Source organism: Miniopterus schreibersii (assembly GCF_964146895.1).
Source record: "Miniopterus schreibersii genome assembly, chromosome: 10".
Classification (NCBI taxonomy): Eukaryota; Metazoa; Chordata; class Mammalia; order Chiroptera; family Miniopteridae; genus Miniopterus; species Miniopterus schreibersii.
In genome coordinates this window covers 17,092,675-17,107,897 of record NC_138110.1, presented here as the reverse complement: position 1 = coordinate 17,107,897, position 15,223 = coordinate 17,092,675, and the positions used below count along the sequence as shown (strand labels likewise).

The 15,223-nt window shown below is 39.2% G+C and overlaps 1 protein-coding gene across 5 annotated transcripts in view; it reads right to left on the bottom strand.

Annotated features, from left to right (window-relative positions):
- CCDC68 (coiled-coil domain containing 68) overlaps window positions 1-15,223 on the bottom strand; it is a 41,376-nt gene that overhangs the window by 11,121 nt on the left and 15,032 nt on the right. For 3 of the 5 annotated variants that reach the window (XM_081150154.1, XM_081150153.1, XM_081150152.1), the window contains 6 exons: window positions 14,718-14,842; window positions 13,517-13,603; window positions 11,263-11,403; window positions 9,786-9,911; window positions 7,177-7,305; window positions 2,466-2,548 (listed from right to left, as the gene is read on the bottom strand). In XM_081150154.1, coding sequence (XP_081006280.1) covers window positions 2,466-2,548; window positions 7,177-7,305; window positions 9,786-9,911; window positions 11,263-11,403; window positions 13,517-13,603; window positions 14,718-14,834 — 683 coding nt within the window. In that variant the 5' untranslated portion in view covers window positions 14,835-14,842. Of the gene's footprint in view, window positions 1-2,465; window positions 2,549-7,176; window positions 7,306-9,785; window positions 9,912-11,262; window positions 11,404-13,516; window positions 13,604-14,717; window positions 14,847-15,223 lie in introns of all 5 variants that reach the window. The other 2 variants (XM_081150151.1, XM_081150155.1) reach the window with 1 other exon arrangement.

Sequence of the window (15,223 nt, the reverse complement as noted above, 5' to 3'; positions counted from 1 at the left end):
GGGTGAAGTTTGAATTTAGACTATGACTATTTGTACTTCCCTAAAACTCCATGTAGGTAACTGAAACTGATTATACAGCTTTTGAATATTTCTCTTCTTCCCAGTATTATCGGAGTTAGGAGGCAACGTGCATTGTGGCAAGGCCTCAAAGCTTGGGAGCATTGTGAGTTTGAAGTCACACACCTTCCTAAGTTTCAGTATAACAGATAGAATAATTCCTACCTCCTCTACTTTACAAGATTGTATTATAGACTTAAAGGGGGTAGAGTGAATGAGCATTTTACCATGTCATATATGAATATTATTTTCACTTTTTGAGGTTTTACAATTAGTAGCCAACATCCAATGTAATCGCAATTCCAATTTTCACAGCCTCTTCAAATATTACAAAGGTCATGGAAATTCATGGGACACTACAGAACATGTTCTTATCAGGAAAAAAAAAAAAGTCTCCATTTGGTCTCACATCATGTACCAAAAATTGCTTCTCAAACTTAATATGCATTGGGAGATCTTGTTAAATCATTAAGAATCTTGTTAAAATGTGTATTCTGATCCAGGGGGGAGGGGGAGGGCTTGAGATTCTGCCTAGTACAGTAAGGAGGATTAGGCCCAGCAGTCTCTTTCCTCTAGAATTTAGAAGGAAAATAAACCAGCTGGTGAAAATGGTGGGAAATGTTAATAAATTGTACAGAAAAAACGAAGGAAGAGTGAAAAATGCTCACACCCACAACAGAATGGGGACAACAAAACAATCTCGTTTCTAAAAACCATGTCAGGTGCCCAAGGGTGGCGTCCTGCGTTCCCAGGGATACACGCTCTTTATGGCCACATCTCCCAATCTTACTGTAACATAAATCACCTAAATTTATTTGTGGTAGCCTAACCAAGTCTGTACTGCTTTAACCAAGAGTCTGATTCATACTGATTTCATTTCCTTGCCTTTCAGCAAAGTGAATACCTCTACACACAGCTCAGAAAAAGCAATAAAATGAATATTTGTGATACTTACAAATCTATAAAAATTATATAAGCCTGGATGTTCAAACACTATTCTATAAACACAAAACATCCATTTCTCTCAAGAGATTTATAAAACCTCTTTAAGAACTTTCTGAGAATTCTTTATAACCACTGCTCATATATAATAGAACTGAAAGAATAGGTCAGTTTCATTTTTTAAATGGTTACATTTTTTTGGCTCAAAGATGGACAAAAACCCTATTATCAATAAAAAGTCACTTTTAAAAGGAAAAAAAAAATCAAACTCAGACTGTTTGGACTCTTAACGAAAAGCTCACTGTACCACCCAGGATTTCTGCAGCAAGGAAAGCTCTCTATTTAAGAAAAAAAAATAACATAGGCCAATATTTATTTAGAATTAAGTTATAAGCAAATGTAAATAATTTTAAAGACCTATAGATGTCTTCCCTAGCATTTCCTTCAATCTCTACAGGGAAGTGCGGTGCTAAGAAACTCTCTAAAAGTCCACTTTCTGGGGCTATACGCTTGTTCACAGGGAAGAAAATGGGAAAATACATAACTTGGCACCATCCCAGTGTCTTTTGATAAATGTGTGCAGTTGCCAGGGCCAGCCCGGTTCTGGGCTTTGGGATATGTGGCCACAATGAATGTGAACCAGGTAGAAGGCACAACATATGGGAGATGAGAAGAGAAAGAGGTGATAGGAAAGGGAAAGAAAACGAAGGGGGAAAAGTCAAAGACTGAGAGAGCGATATTTGAGCATATATTATTAAACGCGTGAGAATAAGAATTTGTACATTAGATAGATGATCTGAGATCTTGAAATAGGTTTGACTTTGAACATTGCATCATAGCACATAGTGACTATGGTGAGCATCGACTAGAAAAGAAAAGAAAGGGAAGGGCAAACTTCAGGAACTTTCATATGAACTGAGTTATTACATGATATTCCAGGGAATTCTTCTAACAGCAGCTGAGTGGTAATGCAGTTGTGATATCCATAAATCCACCCCCACCGCAGAGCACACTCAGGACTGTGACTGCTTGTGAATGAGTGAAAGGGCGACCGAAGAACTAAGGAGTTTTTCACAGTCTTTTTGTCACTCCCCACAAAGTTGGGGAACACCACACACCTACCTTACAACTCCCTTGTAGCTGGACAATTAAATGCCTGCTGGAGCACAGACCCATTAACAAAAATCATGACCATGGGGGGAATGAAGGCCTTCATTTAATGAAGACTCACTAAATCTTCGGAAGGATTAACCTCCCACCAGCTTCCCAGGAGCCCAGGAGAACTCCAGCCTCCCGCACTCCCCGGGGGAGGCACACAGCTCTTAGCAGTGGGACTTCTCCCCTCGTCTGCACTCACGGGCCTCCTGTTTCCTTAGCGGGCAGTAGCCTTCTGTCTACTGGCCAACGGACCAGTGGAGAGAAAAGACATCGGGAACTGCTATTACTTAGGAGGTAGATTCCCAAACCTTTTAGCATGGGTAGTGTTGGATTTGAGTTGCAGCAGCTTGTTTTCCAAAGACAGTTTTCTTTCTAGCAGTGTCCTTTTCTCCTAGGAGAAAGTAAGATACAGTTTTTGCTTATTTCTCTGTCTCTCTCAGTCAATATGTGTGCATGTGGTAAGACATTCTTGCAAACTGTTCGCGAAAGGTGCTTCTTGCAATAACAGAAATGCATTTTTGAGCTGAAGAGTAATTTTATATGGAGCTGTTACAGCCTGGCCCAGTGGAGCCGAGGCAGGCTTTCCCTGGGTGGTTTTCACACAGCTCAACGTCACTGTCCTCACTTGCCTGCAGCGCTCTCGCCCCTGCTCAGTGACACCTCTCCTGCCTCTCTCTGTCCCACTCCAAAGGCAACCCTGCTCCTCTCTCTCGGCACTGGCTCTCCCACCACTACAGGTGCTTCTCCATTAGACTTGAGTTGTTGGCATCCAAGGACACTACTGCGCTTCACTTGATACCTACCTGCTCACATGGCGTCTGTCAAGAAGTAGAAAAGCAGTAAATGCATTTTTAGTGAAGGACCAAGGTCACAAATGATAAAGTCACTTCCTAATTAGGATGTAAGAGAAATGACATGGACAAGGAATACGCCTTAATGCCATGATTAAGTCAAACTCTTTCAATCTGAAAGAATAGACAAGTCCACGAAAAACCAAGCTGGGGTGGCTGTGTTCTTTTTTATGTTTGATGGTCAGAGATTTTTATTTTATACATTGCTGTCTAAACTCCTTCCTGCTACAGGATTTGTGTGGGTAAAATACAAGGCAAGACTGGCCCATGAAAACATAGAAATGGCTTTGGACGTGCGCTGACCTGGTTTTGAAACTTTGTGCCTGTATAATTTTTGCCAAAGCTTTAATCTCTCTGGGCTTTATTGCTGTTAATAAAAATCAACCCAAACTTGGAAATCAAAGAATATACAGCATGTGGTTTTAATGTCATATTGGGTCACTGTTTAATAGTCCGACCCGAGGATATTTAATTCTCTTGGACAATTTCCCGGTGTTTGATGTTTATTATTTGTTATCAGAGCCCTGACTCTGAAGTTGAACGTTAATTTGTAGATTTCTGCCTGTTTGAAAAGATAATCTCAAAGGTTATGCATTAATTGCCTTAAAGAATATTAATCAGCTAAGTATCTAACCATGTTATTCTATCCTGTATCCCTTTTTTCAAAATGCCTATAAATAGCCAGTTCCTCAAAATATTTTATTTAAACCAGCTTTACTATTTTACTGGTTCCCTCATTAATTAATGATTTGAATGAAACATCTGACATGTATTTATTCTATATTTGTATGAGTCATGTTTTTGACTCTTTGCACATCTCTAAAACAGGAATAATACTCCTATATTGAAAGTTGGGATGATTGAAGGTAATATATGTGAAAGACCTATGGGCTTCGTTGGAACATATCAGAACCTCTATATAATAATTTGAAGGTGCAAAACACTTCATATCTTATGTGCTGCTATTTTAAAAATTTATACTTTTAAAATTTTTTTTTTCCTGTAGCATTCTTGTGCATAGAAATTTTTACAGTGTAGCCCTAGTTGTTTTCAAATTACTTCTGAGGAATCACAGATATGCCTGGTAAGGTTCTTGTAATACTTGGGTCATCAAAGAAACACATTGCTGATGATATATTTTGAATTTGTAGGGAGGAAAATGGTGTTTAACAAACATTCTTCATAATGGACTTACTCTTGATTAAAGGATCTTTATAATCAGGGTGCGAGCAGACCAGACAATCGGACATGTCAATATTCTGCCTTGGCGAGGAGTCTTAATGCTTCCTCCTTGACAACCCTGAAAACCACACCACACCAGCCAGCACTTCTGGGGTCGGTGCCTCCTAGAAGGGGAAAGGCGGTCACAGCGCCACCCAGTGGGCGCTGCGCTCTCCCTGAACCACACTCGGGAGTGGACGCGTCCCTGCGCCCTGAGCAGAATGGAGCAGACACCAATTTAAATCACGGCCAAACGTTAACATCTAAACGACTCCGGAACCAAGGATGTCACTGTTATCTGGCATCAGAGAAGACAGAGACATAACGGAAAGGACTGTAAACCGGTGACTGGACAACTGTGGAATAGCTCCTGTTCGCACTGTCCTCATTTATAAAAGGATGCAAGGAACTAGGTGGTCTCAGGAGCGCCTCTGAGCTCTAAAATTCTAGTAGAGCTGAATCAATGACCTTAGAAAACAAATAATGATGCGGCAGAACTGCACTACTAGCAAAAGGAACATAGGCCGTAGGAAAAGGCTCTTACTGGACGTTTTGCTGGATCATCGGTGTTTGTGGAATTCGCTCTCACTGTATTCCCGATGCAGTGGGGCAGATGGCGAAGGCCTTAAGCAATGTGTTCATTACCAGGCTCACACCACTAATGGCTACTTACTGGTGAATTGAAAAGGAATCCTCCAGGGAGCACCCACTACCAGGGCAGGATTTATCAACCTTCGTTGTGGAGGCTCATTTTTAATTTTTATGTCCTTGTTGAACTCATCTTTTTCCTATTAATATAAAAGTCTCTGTACCCCCTTCCCTCATTCTGATATACACTTTGCTCCAGAGAAACCCTTCCTCACACCCCGTATTCTCAGTATCTCCTTAGACCAAGAAGCTGTTGCCCAGCTTTACTTCTTAAAGTTTTATTTATTGGCATTTTTGCTCTACAAATATAAAGTATCTTTAAACTAAATGTCTTTAAAAAATAAAAACTCCTGCGCATTCACCTTCCACTCCATCCCCACCTACCCAGGCATCTCAACAGACTCCACTCTAAGAAGTCACTGAACAAGTATTCTCAATTTTACTGCGAGGCCTTGCCAAACCCTAAGGCATCTTGTCTACCCACTCTGTCACAGGGCTCCTAGAGACAGCCCACCACGATGGGTCAATGTCAAGACAAATGCTAGGTTGTCACTTCTCAAAAAAGTCTGCCAATACCTGAGCCACTTCACCTCTTACGGGGGTACACCCCCTGTCTTCAGTAGGGGTGTCAGAATCCCTAAAGAGCCCTAGGAGAAAGAGAGAATGGAAATCTGGAAAGTTGTCTGAGTCCCACACAACACAGATATATTACACTGTAATCTCCACAAGCAGACTATATCTGGTTCACTCACAAATACATATCTCGTCTCTAGCTCTGCCTGGTACACGGTAGGTGCTCAAATATTTGTGAAATAAAGTCGAGTGAATATATCCCAGAATTCTGACATAAACTCACATTGAGTACAGATTTCCTGGGTTTTCTAGGAAATGAAAAGTATATTCCACTGTTCTTTTGTTCATTTTCAGGCACTGACATCTGGCCACTAAACCTACCCAGTGTTGCTGGGTTTGAGGTGAATGCAAGTCTAAATTTAAAGGTCAAACTGGTTTATCAAGTTGTTTGGTTAAACAACCCTATTTGCATTCCAGAACTGTCTTTCTTTCCTAAAGGCAAGCATTCTTTGCGCTTAGTTTGTCAAACTATTTATTACATGATAACTGCTCTAACACTACAAAATATTCATCCAAATGTTACAACTTGTTCAAAACATCATAATTATAGACTGTCACACTTGGACAAACCAGCTGCTTGAGGACATTCTAGCCCAGTGACTCTGGCTAAAGTGTAAGTAATATTGAGTGACTCACTGCACAACACAGATGTAGCTGTATATTATTATTATTCAATTCAGTTAAGTTTAGGCTTATTTAAGATTACATATTTGGCCAAATACACAGTGTTGTAAATTAAATTCTTGGGACATATTTTAAAATTAATCAAAGCCCCTTTGCCAAGAAACATGAATATTGAAATGGGATGTTTTTGAAGTGACATTTCTAAAATGGCATCAACTCAGACAGACTCAAAAAATAAAACAAGGCTGAGAAGAACAGAGGGAAATTAGGGAATATAATAAATATTAAAATTTTATTAGAAAATATTTACTAGAAGTCAAAGCCGATATTCTTATCTACCCCCACATCAGTTTCAGAGATGCCAGCTTTCTATTAGTTTGTTTTGCTACTTAAAAAAAATGAGTATATCTTGGTTTGTCTGAATGCTAGGTGTCAAGGCACGCATAATTAAATTTATGTGCTCACCTTTTGTATATATTTGGATGGCGGCTACTTAAAGGAACACTGCATGCAACTTTTAATACATTTTTTCTATTATTACTTTCTCTACATTCTCTTTTGAAAGTTCCAATCTGTATAAAGTGTCCTTTCTTAATGTGACCTCTATCTGTTCTAGTGCAGCTACAGGTCTGTACAAACCTACAGTGGATGTGGGTGGACAAAAATGGGTACTTGTTGACTCTAATACATAAAAATGCTATAATTACAGGGATCCATCCACCATATTATTACTAGGAATAGATAGACTTGGTGATCTTTTCCATTGTTTCCATTCACACAGCCTCGCCTGGTTCCACTTTCTAAGTCATACATTTACTGGAAGAAGAAAGTGACAGATAGTGACGACATCAGTATTTATAGAGAGGTCAGCCCCTAACAGGACAGATCATATTAAATGTATAAGGAAAGAAATGAACATCACCGAGTACTTGCTAAAGTCGTAGGAGCTGCAAAGAGTACATCTGCTTAATGTTATCTTCTTTATTTTTGGTGTTATTTTTTTAATTGCAGGAAGAAACCCGTTAATTCTCCAGGCCCTTACCTTTTCCATCCTCTGGACGAGGCTCTCCAACGCCGTGATTTGATTATGCTTTTTTTCAAGTTTCTCAGCAACTTGATTCAGATTTTCAACCTGTTGTTTCAATTCCTGTTCTTTTTCAAGTTTGTTAACCTTTGGTCAGAAAAACAGTTGTCAGCCTATTAATTTATTAAACCTATAAGTAAACTCTAGCTTTTGCGGACCACGATTTAATGGACTTTGGATTTAACAGACAAAATTTCCAGTCCATATGTCATATGTGAAAATTAACACTCTGTTAATTTAAAATGCTTTTAACTAAGAATTGCTTATAATTAAATGAACAGGGGTTTTTTGTTATTAATTCATTGTTATATTTAGCAAATTTTAGCAAATAGGCCATACATTAGAAAAAACACTAGAAATTTCCCCAACATAAATAATTACATATCTACAACTAGAGTCTACATATTTCAACCCAAGAGTCACTGCTCGTAAACAATGTTTGGTGAATGACCAGCACGTGCTCACACCCCATCACCTGCGGTAACTGGTTCTGCTGTCACTTTCTGCCAGTTTTACCAAGTGGGGCTGATGTTCACACGTGCGCTAAGCCACGCCCCGGCCGTGTGTGTTTGCTTACTCACGGGGACTGCCGAATGCACACTTTTACTAGGCCCGTTCAGTGTAAATTTAAAATTACTGTAATACATGTAGAAAACTTTTCATACATACTTAATTTTAAGTACACATACGTGTGTCTACATAAGATTTTTTAACATATGCATTCAGAAAACCTACTTTATCATATAATGGACTTTTGACTTTGATGGACACCCCCTTGCCTGAATTAGTCCATTATATAGAGATTTTACTATACAGATATTATCTTCTATAATTTTCTGAGTAACCAAAAATAATATAAAATAATATAATAATAATTCGCACTTGTTTAGAATTCATTTTTGAATTCCATGTTTCCTTCCAACTAAACCTGATGGACTACAAGACCACCAAATCAATGGAGAATTAATACTATATGAATATTATCCCTAGAATGTTTACATTTGTTACCATAAAGCACACTGCCTGAACTGGTATGAGAAAGAGAGATGCAACTTTAAGAAAAGCAAAATTCTTAACAAAACTTATCTAGAACAAAAATAAAATCTGATATGTTTAAGAAAAAGAGTGCTTTATTTTAATCCCAAAGTGTCATAAAAGCAGAAGGGTTCTCTCCATTGAGTCCAGCATGTAGCAGTTGCCCTGAGGACCAGCGGAGAGCAATCCACCTGCAGCTGTAGGCCACACGTGGGTGCATCTCAGCTGACTTCTAACAGATGCACACTCCCATCTGCATGTGCAGCTAATAGAATCTGAGAGTGCACAGTAGGTGGGCATTCCTGCCAGGCCACTCCTGGCAGGGCTGAGTCCCCTTTGCAGGGACTTGTGCACTCCAGGCCCTGCAGGCTCAGCACTCACAGAGCACTGGGGTCCACACGGCCTGCTTACTCCACTCGGGTTCTTGTCTGCACCCTGCATGCCCGTGAGTTTGGGACCAGCACCTCCACAGGCTGAAGCATGAAGGCATGTCGCCTAGGGGAGGGTTTCCTACTGTGTCCCCACTGTGTTTTCCTAGGGCCTGAGCTGGCAGAAATCCAGGCACCCCACCCCAGTGTGAATGAGCTTCCCAATTTGAAACACACACACACACACACACACACACACGCACTCACACTATTTTTTTTCTTTTCCAATCCTAGAATACATTCTTCAGATAAACTTTTATTGGCCATAGACTATATACCTCAAATTTTAAAAAATACAAAAAAAATGTGTGTGTGTGTGTGTGTGTATATATATATATATAGGGGAGGGGGGAATGTAATTTTTTATGGAATTTTGATATGAAAAGAAACTAGTCATTTATTTATACAATAGTCTTGACTCAAAAAGTGTTTTTCAGAGTCTGTATTCCTAATGTGGGATGTGACTTTATTTTATTTTTAGTAGCAAATTTGGATGTAGACTGACAGACATATTTTTAGCAGCTAATTTGGATGTAGACTGACAGTACATATATATATATATATATATATATATATATATATATATACACACACACACACACATATATATGCATATAACTACTTATGTTTTTAATTTACATATTTATATATTAAAATACAAAATATATAATTTTTATATATCTTAAAATATATATGTACACATACACACATGGTTTTTGTTTGTTCAACCTAAGAAATGTATACTAGGATCAAAAACATTTTGAAACCATTTCACTAGCCCAACTCTTTCATTTTAGAAACAAGGAGATCCAAGTCCAACAAGTTGGAATGACTCAGCCTTGGTCAGCTGCTTCGTGAAAGGCAGGACCAGAGGAGAAGTCACCGGCCAGGGCAGGGTGGCATGGCCCACCCTGCCACCTGCGCCCTGCAGGGCTCTGGGCAAGGGTGCCAACACGCAGGTGCCGGCTAAGCAGGACTTGGGGGGAGCTGGGCGCAGAGCGGCTTCCTGCCCTTCCCCTTGCTTGTTTCACATCTAACCCCTCAAAAAGAGGGCCACGACAGCTTGGGGGTGAGTCGTCCAAGAGACAAGCTGGAGCTCAGTACCTGGAGGAGGTGCTGGCTGTCCTCATGCTGCTTTCTCACTTCTTCCGACTGTGTTTGGTAGATTTCAAATAACCTCTGGGCCACGTTTCTCAGAGCCGCTGCTCCCGCTTCTCTGGAGGCTTCCAACTAGGGGGGGAAAGGTCACTGCGCATGTTTTGACATTTACAGTGAAAAAGGCTTAAGGCAGAACAGTGTGAGGGGCATTAAAAACACAGAGGCCGTAATTGTCCTGTTTGCACCCTCATTGTCAATGGGCGGGAGAAAAGACCTTAATTTGTAAGATTAAATGTAAAATGAGAAACCCATATTTAATGGGGCTGTCACGCGGGCGGATGGCCCTGGCCAGGCCAAGCCAAGCTCCGGGAGCACCAGTGCCCTGCGTGTATAGACCGCGCCCTTCAGGCTTCCACGGTGCCCATCAGCTGATAGTCTTATCTGCAAACCTGTTATCCTCTACGTCCATGACAGCACTGAAAGATGCACTGTCCCGAAACAGCAGTGACGGAAATAGACAAGACTGGGGTGTTGCGGCAATAACGCTAAAGTGTCATGGATTTTTCAAGAATTTAATCTAAAGAAACAATCAAGGCCCAGCAGGATTGGCTCAGTGGTTGAGTGTTGACCTGTGAACCAGGAGGTCAGGGTTTGATTACTGGCCAGGGTTCATGTCCAGGTTGTGGGCTCGATCCCCAGTGGGGGGCATGCAGGAGGTAGCCAATCAATGATCAATGACTCTCTTTCAATGACTCTCTTATCGTTGATGTTTCTATTTCTCTCCCTCTCCCTTCCACTCTCTGAAATCAATAAAAACATATTTAAAAAAAACCATGAGGATGGCTGCAAAGATTTACCTACCAAGATAGTCATTGTAGGTATACACACACACACATATAAATAGTGTATATATAAAATGTATATTATATATTATATAATGCATATAATATATAATGTATAATGTACATACATATGTATATACAATATAATATATATAATTATAATATATGATTAAAAGGAAAATATAAAGCATCCAATAATAGATTAATGAAACAAAATAATAAGACATTTGACCGTGAATGCTCTAATTAATACTTATTAAATACGTAAATAATTGAAAATTTATTGCAGTAAGAACACTTCACACGAGACTGACCCCCTTAACAAATGTTCAAGTGTCCAGTACAGTGTTAACTAGAAGCACCACTGTGTTGTGCAGCAGATCTCTAGATATTCTTCATCTCACACAACTGAGACTTTATAACTGTTAAACTTTTGTAAGATCTTTTTAACAATAAAAGTAGGCTCCCAAATGAAATAGTGAGGTTTAATTTATGAGGCGTCAAACGCTTCTCTATGTATGTGAGCCCTCCATGTGGATCTACAGGTGTGTGTGCACATCTGCTTTCACGGATCCACGAATCTATCCAATTGGCCTAAAGGCTGGCAATCCAAGTTTGGAGATTCCCCCTTATGGTCATACCTTGATCTTCAATACTTCGTTCTCTTTGTTCATTTCTAAGAGCTGTAGGTCTTTGCTTTTCATTCTTTCCATGAGCAGACTCAGACTGCAACATGAGGGGCCCATTTCAGAGTCAGAGCCATTTTGAATGTTTTGACAGCACTGAAATGAACAAGCATGACAATCACAGACCCGATACAGGCTTTGCCAACAGTAACAATCACTCTGTATTACTTATATCATGGGAGAGTCAGGTCGGCACAAATAAACCTCCCAAGTCTCCAATATCAATAGGGATTCTCGATGAAGCAGCTGGCCTTTGTATTTGCTTAAAGTTGAATAGATTCTTATATTTAAAAGAGGCAGAAGTACATCTTTGATGCTTTTTATATTCCCCACAGTTTTAAATATACCATTAAGTCCTTTTTAGGAAATAAATAATATCTACAAAGCCTGTTTTTAAAAAAAAATCTAACTTACAGACATAAATGCATTTTGGTTACTCGTGCTGCATTACAAACTAATGTAATCAGACCTAAGAGTTGCAATACATAATCATCACAGGAATTCTGCTCGCAGCCTGAGTTTTACAAAAACAGCCCCTTATCAGAATGTAAGGGGCAATTTATCTTGTACAAAAATAATGATTGTTTATCAAAGAGTTGCAGGAACCTTGTGACCTGACTCGCATCAACTAGAGTTAACAGACTAAGAACAGAGAAGTTTCACAATCTTCCTTGGACCCCTTCTGGTGCCCAGATGTCTGTGGTCTATCAATAAACTCTTGCCATTCCACTTTCCCCTCCCCTTGACATAAAAGAAGCCTGAACTTTGTACATTCAGAAGATGGATTTGAGGTACCATTACGTCTTCCATCTTCTCAGTTGGTGCCTTCTTGGTCAATAAACATCTCCTTACTCTGAACTGTGATGTTTTAGGTTTTGGCATTTCAAAGCATTGGGGATAGTGAGCCCTAGATCATTACGGTTAAATCTCTACTGCAACATTACCCAGATACTGAAGGGGAAGGAGCTAATATTTTGAAGACAGAGGCTCCCACTGCATTCCATGGTTTGAGATGGCTGAGCAGAGATACTGGCGACAAAATTCATCTCCATTCCCAGGAAGCTATTTTTATCAAGGTACCCAAAACATCCCCATTGTTATAGCCAATGGTCAAAGTTCAGTCCTCAATTGACTTGACCCTTGGACACCATTTGACACAGTAGTCCCACACCTCTTTCTGAAACCCTTTCTCTTGTCTTCAGTGACTCCATTCTCTCCTGTTTTTCTTCCTAATCCACTAGTCTCTTTTCTCTGTCTCCTGTGATGATTCTTCCTTTTCTTTCCAACATCTAAATGTTGGAAATCTCAGGACTGAGAACTTAGATTTTTCTCTCATTTCTACCCACACTCACATTCTTGGTGATCTCCTCAAGTTTCAGGAGTTGAAGTACCATCTTTACTCCCCAAATCTCTACCCTGTAGCCTAGATCTTCTATCCCAGACTTCTACCCTCAACTCCAGAATCCGATATCCAGCCCACCCACAAGACACCTCCACTTGGAGGCAACTCAACATAACCAAAAATGAATTTTTTATCTTTCCCATCATTCACAAACATTATCCTTTTTTTTCCATTTCAGAACACTTAGTTTAAGGAAATAACTGAAGCTAGTTGTGTTAGTTTGTGGGGGCTGAGGATGATGGAGACTATGTTTATGCATTATGCCCTATCTTTGGTGTTCTCTGTGACCATACTACCTAGTGGATGACACTGACATTGATGTGCACTTGGCTCAGATGAGGTTTAACTTGGCATAATCCAGATAAGGCTAAGTGCAGATTGCTCAATCTTAGGAATATAAGGCTAGTCACAGGGGAGGGGCTTCCTTTAAACTTATCGATTGACTGATCACTCAGTCTAATGGCTTCAACTGCATGTTCATTGTTGTGGCCCAGGTAAGCCTAAAAGCCTGTACCTCTGTCTGTCATTGGGAAATGTTTCTGCCATGTATCTTGACTGGGCTGACATCTTCCCATATACTTTAGATAAATAAGCCCAGTTTAAAATATTCAGGTAAGGTCTGGTCATTCCAATCCGATCCTACTAATGCTATCTGTTGTTAAATATTTCATACATATGTCCATTAACATTTAGATACTGATAAAATATTTAACATTCATCATTCAAAGCTTCAAAGAATAATTTCTATATGGCTTTATGCTTATTTACTGAAGGAATAAAAGTGGTACATTTTGATAAATTCATTACCTTTGCATCCAGTTTGTGCTTTGTACTGCTATGTGGAGCTTCATCTTTAAACATTTGATTTCGGATCTTTTCCAGAGTAGTTCGAATCTAGGAGAAAAAAATACTTTATTTTTTTCAAAGGCATTTAATGCCAAATACTTTTTTTTCTCTATACCAGAGGCAGTGTATCTGAATTATCTAGAAAGTAACACATATATACTGATCTCAGATTTAAATAACTACCACCAATCTAACTTGCATTAAGGCTAATATTGTTTAGATTGCAGAAAATAAGCACTTGGTCTTTACAACTCTCAGTTAAACCAAAAATATAATCTGAATGAATATTAATGACAAAATAATTACTATTTAGTAATTAGTATTTAATTCAATCTTGTTCTGCTTTTCTATATAGTAATTTAGTACTAATTTACTACTTAGTAATTACTATAAAACAATTACTATTTAGTAACCACTACAAAATAATTACTAATAATTACTACAAAATAATTACTATACAGTAATTACTAGAGAATAATTACTATTTAGTAATTATGAGGGGATAATTACTAAGTGGAGATCACACAAATTTATGCATGAAATATAAGCCCTGTGTCTTGGTGACCTATGGAACTGCAAGACACTCAATGATGAATTAATAGATCTGAAGTTAAAACCATCTTTGTCCAAATGTCTCCATGTGTTCTATGAAACAGTTCATACAAATATATGTTCTGTTACCCATTACCATTGGATTCTTATAAGATTTCATATTTTTCATGAAGGAACATGTCAATAGGCAGTCACTGGCAGATAGCAACCCTGAACCGGGAGATGAAACAAGGTAAGGAGACGCAGGAGCTCAGCAGGAAATGTGAACACCTACCAGGGAACACGGTCCCAAGGCTCCTGAAACAGCCAAGGAGAAATATAGCCAGCAGGAAGTGTGCTGGGGAACAGTGTGGGGAAAAGCAAGCCCTGATGGGCGTCCGTAGCCCTGGGCTCATGCTGCAGCTTCACTCTAAGTGTAAGAACAGAGGGTCACATCCTCAAGACGACACTAAAGGCACGTTCAGACTTCAGCTGTCAAGGCTGTCTGCTGCCCAACTCGGTGTGCTCTTCCTCTCATGTTCTTAGGGGGGAGAGGCAAAGCCTACTCGTCTGAATTCGCCTTTATTTTCATAATCACATCACGCCAACATGTTGTCTGGTGCCCACATACCGTTTTCACATACTCGGTTTCTTCAATAATGTGAGCTGACGTGGACTCATATGAGGCAGGATTATCTTCTACGTTACCCCTCGAGGGAAGCTCTGTGGTCACTGTTACTGTTGTCATGGTGAATTCTGGCTTTAGGAAAACATAAATCGGTTAGACAAACTAACTTCTTTGATGATATAATTATATGGTTTGTAAACTGTACTAGCACTGTAATCAAATACTATATAGTAGAAAATATAAATTATTGACATCTGTATATGGTAAACCCTCAATTTTGTGGACCTTGGTTTAATGGACTTCAGATTTAACGGACAAAATTTCCTATTTGTAGGTCATATGTGAAAATTAACACCCTGTTAATTTTAAAATGCTTTTAACCAAGACTTGCTTATAATTAAATTAACAGGTTTTTTTGTTGTTGTTTTTTATTAATTCATTGTTATTTTTAACAAATTTTAGCAAATAGAACATATGTTGGAAAAAACACTAGTAATTTCACCAATATT